General features: G+C 44.7%; 1 protein-coding gene across 1 annotated transcript in view; it reads left to right on the top strand.

The window, feature by feature from the left end:
* The first annotated feature begins 388 nt into the window (after window positions 1-388).
* The window catches only part of LOC137195672 (FRAS1-related extracellular matrix protein 2-like), a 62,130-nt gene continuing 55,132 nt past the window's right edge, over window positions 389-7,386 (top strand). Inside the window, exon 1 of the mRNA XM_067608222.1 lies at window positions 389-5,551. Coding sequence (XP_067464323.1) covers window positions 553-5,551 — 4,999 coding nt within the window. The 5' untranslated portion in view covers window positions 389-552. The remainder of the gene's footprint in view (window positions 5,552-7,386) is intronic.

The raw sequence follows: 7,386 nt of genomic DNA, 5'->3' as shown, positions 1-7,386 counted from the left end.
GTTGCCTTCTGGGTTAGAATTTTGACATTTCTCCCAGTTTCATCAGTTTGTCTTTACATCCGCACAGATGACAAGATTATATGATCTGTGTCATGTAGCCTACTCATGAGCAATACTCAAATAGGCTATTTTTCTTCAGGGAAATATTACCTTTATCAAATCTTGCAAAGAACGGTCCTGACTGGTGAAACTCAGTGATTGCACTGTATGTAATCTCTCGCGTCTGTGTAATTCAGTTCATGTTCCAGTCTCCGCCTCCCTGTGAATGTCAGCTGTACTGCCCACTGGCAATAAGGGTGAGGTAACAAGCCCTCAAAATCCTCCAATATGTGCAGAGTTGGGCGGTAGCACTCTTACGCAGGCTATCAAGTGTCTGAAGTTAAAACTCCTGCGCGCTTTTCTCTCTGAGCATGTCTGGGGACCGAACGGACAGATGCATGGGAATCACAGTCGAGGCATTCAGCTGACTCCCAACACTTAAGGGATTTTTACGTTTAGTTGAAACGACCGAAACATTTTTCAACATCGCCTTGGCAGAGTGACTGTTTTCGGATGGTTTGGATCACATCCGTTGCCAAGATGTTCCACAGACTTCTCCTGTGTTTATCAGTAACAGGTATTGTTTTCGCGCAGCCTGACAGCTCTGGATTATTTTACGCACTGAGATCTGAACTGTCAGAAGATGCAATCTTGGTGGCCAACAACGGAATACGTGTGCCTTTCGGGAGATCCGTCTTCATCGATCCCATCAATGATTTGGTGATTCAGACGCAGCCGGGGGACCGGTGCAGCATCACCGTCTTGGATAATGATCCGCTCTCACAAAGACCGGGTCATCTCTCTCCCAAAAAGTTTCCGTGTGATTTCGGTCCTAATGACGTGACATATTCCCACTACGGGTCCAGGAGTCCAGCTAAAGACAGAGTAAGGCTGCAGCTCAGGTATGACGCGCAAACCGAAACCGTTATTATCCCGTTTATGATGGAGGTTGAGGTAGTTTTTACGCAGCTAGAGTTACTCACCAAAAACATGCCTCTCACTGTTGATAATCTCAAAGGGATCAGTAACCCCATCGATAAGAAGATTTTAGAGTTCACATATGACAGAGACTCTTATAAATGCGAGGTCACATCCTTATCGAGCGGCAGCGCGCTGCCTAGATATGGAAGACTCATTGACGGGGGTAAACTTTCCAAAATGATGGACTGCGATGAATTCACACAAGCTGACATCCGCTATGAGCACACGTTTGAGCGCAAGTCACCCAACAGGGATTATGTTCCCATGGTTGTGGAGCTGCATGATAGGGAAGGCAACCTAGTGAAACAGGAGTATTTCCATCTCATGATTCGCATCAAAGAGGGAGAAGAGAATACTCCCCCTAAGCCCAGTTTTGTGTCCATGATGATGATGGAAGTCAGTCAGTTTGTCATGACTGCCCTCACCCCTGATATGCTCGCTGCTGAGGATGCAGAGTCAAACCCAGATGAACTTATTTTCAATATCACCTCTCCCTTATCTTATGAGGAAGGCTATATAGTCAGCACTGATGATAGAAATCTCCCCATCACATCCTTCTACCAGAGAGATTTGCGTGATCTGAAAATAGCTTATAAGCCCCCCTCCCTGGACTCAGACACTGAGAGGATTTTCCAGCTTGAGTTTGAGGTGGTAGACACAGACGGGGCCATCTCTGACCCCTTTGCTTTCATGATTGTTGTGAAACCGATGAACTCTTTGGCCCCAGTTGTGACACGTAACACTGGTCAGCTGCTGTACGAGGGTCAGTCCAGACCTCTCTTTAGCGCTCACAACTTGGAGATCAGCGATGAAGACAACCTGGACATTGTCACCTTAACAGTGGTGGACGGCCTGCGCCACGGAGACCTCATGGTGCTGGGTTCTCACAGGAAATTCTTCACACCTGCTGACCTTGCAACAGGGGTAGTTGTGTATCAGCATGATGGGAGTGAAACATACAGCGACAACATTGTCTTCAAGATGACGGATGGGATAAACGAAGTAGAATTCCTCTTTCCTATTACGATCGTTCCCACTGATGACGAGCCACCGATTATAAATGCCAACACTGGCCTTGTGCTATTTAAAAACCAGATGATGCCTATATCTCCCCTCATGCTCAGCGCTGCTGATATAGACTCTGAGGACTCAACTATTAAATTCACCATCGTCCCCCCCTTTTCCACAATTGGCACTGTGCTTCTAAGGCAGTCAGACGCCCCAGAGGACCCCTCCTCTTGGAAGTTCAATGCTGAGGATGAAGTGTATGAGAAGGAGGTGACAGAGTGGCTGCAGAAAGATATCACTGACGGGAAGTTGTTTTACAAGCATATAGGCCCCCACAACACAGACACTGTCATGGATCAGTTTGTGTTCACAGTTCAGGATGACAATGATCCCCCTAATGAGTCAGGAGAGAGTGTGTTTATAATTCGGGTTTTACCTATAGATGATGTACCCCCTGAGCTGTTCCCCGGCACCACCCTGCAAATGACTGTTCAGGAGTACAAGCTCACACACTTTAGCAAAGAATTTCTGCGCTACACTGACTTGGACTCTGAGGACCGTGACCTCAAATACACAGTTATTCAGCCTCCGACAGATACTGATGAAAATAACCCAGTTGTGTTTGGTTCTTTGGTCCTGACAGACAGCCCCGACACTGAAGTCACTGAGTTCACACAAGCTCAAATTAATCATCACAAGATCTCCTACGGCCCCCCAGACGTTGAGCTTGGAATCACAGCCCATGTCGTACAGTTTCGTTATACTGTTGAAGACACAGCTGGGAACAGCGTAGAGGGGGCTTTCACTATCTACCTCCAACCCGTCAACAACAAACCCCCACAGATTACTAACACAGGCTTCACAGTGTTTGAACGTGGCATGCACATCATCACTATCGCTGAGCTTGATGCCACAGACCCTGACACAATGAGTAAACAGATTACCTTTACTCTTAGCCAGCCTCCTAAACATGGCCAGATACAGGCAGCATTCACTGACCTAGAGAAAAAAGGAGTTTTCAGACTTGAGGATATCTCAGAGGGGAAGATATCATATATTCATGGAGGGGAGGAGACGATGAGCGATGAATTTCAGCTGGATGTCAGTGATGGGATTCATGTTGTAACCGTGACGGTCAAAGTCAATGTAAAGCCTGTCGATGATGAAACTCCAACTGTCAGTCTGCCTGCGGGAACGATTGGGTCTTATATAGATGTGCTGGAAAATGGAGCCACAGAAATCACAACTAATGTAATTCAAGGCCATGATGATGACACTGATGACCTCCAGCTGACCTTTATCGTAGAAGATCCTCCAGTTATGGGTGAAATCTTGGTTAAAGGAGTGCCTGCCACTAGGTTTACGCAGGCTGATATCATTAACGGTGTGGTTGTGTATGCACACACAGGTGGTGAGATAGGTCTCAATTCTCTGCAGGACGGTTTCAATTTGACTCTGACAGACATGTCTGATGATTGGACAGTAGGTGGCAATAAGGTCAACGGAGTCCACGTTCAAGTCACTATCCTCCCTGTTGACAGCCAGGCCCCAGAGGTCGGAGTTGGGATTCAATTCAGTGTCATTGAAGGGGAGAAATACGCCATCGGCCCTCAGCATTTGAATGCTGACGATAATGACACTCCAACAGATGATATCCTTTGCACCATCATTGTCCAACCCTCCGCCGGCTATGTGGAAAATATATCACCTGCCCCAGGCTCAGAAAAGTCCAGGTCAGGGACAGCAATCAGTGCTTTTACAATCAGAGACATCAGGGAGGGAAATATCTACTATGTGCAGAGTATTCACAAAGGGGTAGAGCCAGTGGAGGACAGGTTCACATTTAGGTGCTCTGATGGCATAAATTTCTCAGAGAACCATTTTTTTCCAATTGTTATCATCCCTACAAACGATGAAAAGCCGGAGATTTATTTGAGGGAGATAGTCGTGATGGAGGGGATGAACATTGTCATTGACACTCCGATTCTGAACGGGGCTGATGCCGATATCCCACCTGAGGAGCTGATGTTCATAATTTCCAAACCTCCTAAACACGGTGCCATTTTAAACCAGCTATCTACAGGATCTGTTTTGGTGACTAATTTCACTTTAGAACAGATTAGGGAGGCATCAAGTATTATTTATGAGCATGATGACTCAGAGACAACAGAGGACAGCTTTGATGTCACTCTGACGGATGGAAAGTACTCAGTGCAGAAAACAGCCGTGGTTATGATCATTGCTGTTGATGACGAGACCCCCAGAATGCTAATCAATGATGGCCTGGAGGTAGAAATCGGAGAGACCAAAGACATCAACAACAAAATACTAAAAGCAACAGATTTAGATTCAGATGATAGTACGCTCACATATATTATCCGGTTTGGGCCCGGTCAGGGTCTCCTGCAGAGGAAAACCCCACCCGGGTCTCTAGAGAACATCACAGTAGGCATGAATTTCACACAAGCTGAAATTGATGCAGGGCTTATACAATACACACACAACGGACAAGAGGGCATCCGGGACTTGGTCAAATTTGATGTCACGGATGGACTTAATCCACTAATTGATCGTTACTTCTACATCACTGTGGGCAGTATTGACATGGTCTTCCCTGATGTGGTCAGTAAAGGCGTGTCTCTGAAAGAAGGTGGCCGTGTGACTTTGACCACAGATCTTCTCAGCACCACTGACCTCAACAGCCCTGATGAGAACTTGGTCTTCACCATCACAAGGGCACCTGTTAGGGGCCACTTGGAGTGCACAGATACTCCTGGCATGCCCATTGTGTCGTTTACTCAACTCCAACTCGCCGGCAGTAAGATCTACTACATTCACACCTCGGATGATGAGTTGAAAATGGACAGTTTTGAGTTTGAAGTTACTGACGGTTACAATCCTATTTTCAGAACATTCAGAATCTCTATTGTGGATGTTGACAATAAGAAACCTGTTGTGACTGTAAATGGTCTAATTGTCACAGAAGGTCACAATAAGCTGATTACACCATTCGAACTCACTGCTGAGGACCAAGACACAGCCGAGAAGCTGCTGAAATTCACCGTCACCCAGCTGCCTGTTCATGGTAAACTCCTCTACAACCAGTCCAGGCCCGTCACCAGCTTCACCAAACAAGACCTCAACGAAAACCTCATCAGCTACAAACACGACGGAACTGAATCATCAGAGGACTCCTTTTCCTTTACGGTCACTGATGGCACACACACTGACTTTTATGTTTTCCCTGACACTGTTTTTGAGACTCGGCACCCTCAAACCATGAAGATCACCATTGTGGCAATTGACAACGGTGTCCCCCAGATTTTGGTGAATAAAGGTGCCCCCACTTTGAAGATTTTGGCCACAGGTCACCTGGGATTCCCCATCAGCTCCAAAGTGCTGAGAGCAGAAGACAGAGACAGCAGCCCGGCCTCCCTGGTGTTCCACATCACTACCCAGCCCAAACATGGCTACATCGTTAACCTTGGACAAGGAAACAACTCCATCAACACATTTAGTCAAGGTAAGCCCTGAACAAAACTCACACCAGTATTATAATGCATTATCTTTGCATGAATATTGCATGTGGATGGCATAATCAACTGACAATGATTTTGTCAAGCACTGTTCAGTGGCAGAGTGATGGTGGACTCCAGAAAAAAACCCCTAAAAAAACAGTTATGATTTTAAAATGTAGTCTGGCTTAATCACTAAATCAATTACCTTAAAGGTTATTCCACTCCATAATATAACATAATTTTCATTATTAGTTTGCAAAATGACAGGAGTGTCAATCTGACAGTAAAAAAAATCCTTCTCCCCACTCAGACATCTTTTAAAATTTTAAAAACAGTGTCATCAAGTCATCATTTTTTGTAATCAAATAATTATCATCCCTTAATGTTCTATGTGATACTCTTTAACTTCAGAAAATCAGAAAGTTAGAGAATGTTTAAGTTAAAAATCCTTGCAAATCTGTAAGTTTTGATTCATTTTTCACACGGCCTACAAAAGATTTTAATTTATGGGGTAATAATTATTCATGTGTGACCAGTACTGGCTTGGGAATTTCAATAGTTAATTTATGGGCCTGATTTAGATGTGCCTTGCTCATCAAATCATAATTAGCTGACCAAAGTAGAGGCTGATGTTTCACGCAAATGGCTTGTAGACGGTTAGAGATGAATAACTTATTATTTCTGCATCTCCGGGGAAACGTTCACATCTGATGTTCTCTACAATGGCTTGTTAAATGAAGCAGGACAGAAGTAGACGATCATGTAAAAAGGTCAGTGCAGACCTTTTAGTGACAGAATGGCATTTGAGCTGCAGCTCATTCTGATGTTTGACCAGGTCAGTTCGATTGCAGAGAATTTATTGCAGCTTGTGCGTCTTAAAAAATTAAACTCCCAACAAAATACATTTATTATAAACCACCAACATACGTAGCGAGTTATACAACCTGAACTATAAATATGTAAACATGTATGCCATGTCTGCATGCCTGTTTGTTGATATTGCAGACAGAATCAGGACAACAATGCCACTGATTGAGGTCCAAAGTGATGCAATCAGTGCAGTATTTCATATCATGCTGAGGCAATTATACAAATACATAAGAAAATTCACCCGCTCATGCCACAGCTTAGCACAAGCACAGACAGGGTCTAAGAGAGAGTGAAAAAGAGCTCTTCACTCTGCAGGCGATGGGCACTTTTGACAACTACTGTGCGGCTGCAGTCTTTAAAAGAAAAAAGGGCACAGATCAGACATGAGTGCAGTGAGAAAGAGAAGCAAAGGGGCAGAAGAGGGGACAGAGAGAGCAAGTAAAGTGGAAGAGAGTGCAAAGGAGGCAGGGGAAACGGATGGAATGACGAAGTTGTAGGTTGCATGAGAGAAATAAGGAATGAGGGAAGGGGTGTGAGAGAGAAAGAGAGAGAGAGAGAGAGTGTGTAACCAGCCTTGTCAGAAGAATCAGTCAGGTGAAAGAGACAATCCCTCGCTCTTTATTTACTCATCCTATTTCCAGGGCACATCCCAGGAGACATTCTCTTTAAATATTTGATGAACAGTGTGCCCCTGGTTCACCGTGTTGACTTTATATTTGCAAGGTCCTCAAGTTCAAGGCCGCACAGCAATACTTGCGTCGTCCTCCTCTTGCTTTGTCTACACGATCAGACCACTACTCGCTAAAAATGAACTAATTCAAAAGCAGAACAATGCTCTTACAAAAATCTTAAAATATATATTTGTTTAATGGAAAATGGTAATACATTTTTGTCCGAGCCTTCATGTGTGAAAGGAAGAAGGAGAGGGAGCATTGACAGGAAGCCACCTAAGAGGTTTAAGACGCGTCCC

This window comes from Thunnus thynnus, chromosome 13 (assembly GCF_963924715.1).
Source record: "Thunnus thynnus chromosome 13, fThuThy2.1, whole genome shotgun sequence".
Classification (NCBI taxonomy): domain Eukaryota; kingdom Metazoa; phylum Chordata; class Actinopteri; order Scombriformes; family Scombridae; genus Thunnus; species Thunnus thynnus.
Note: the sequence above shows the minus strand (reverse complement) of the source record. Positions and strands in the feature narration are given on the sequence as shown.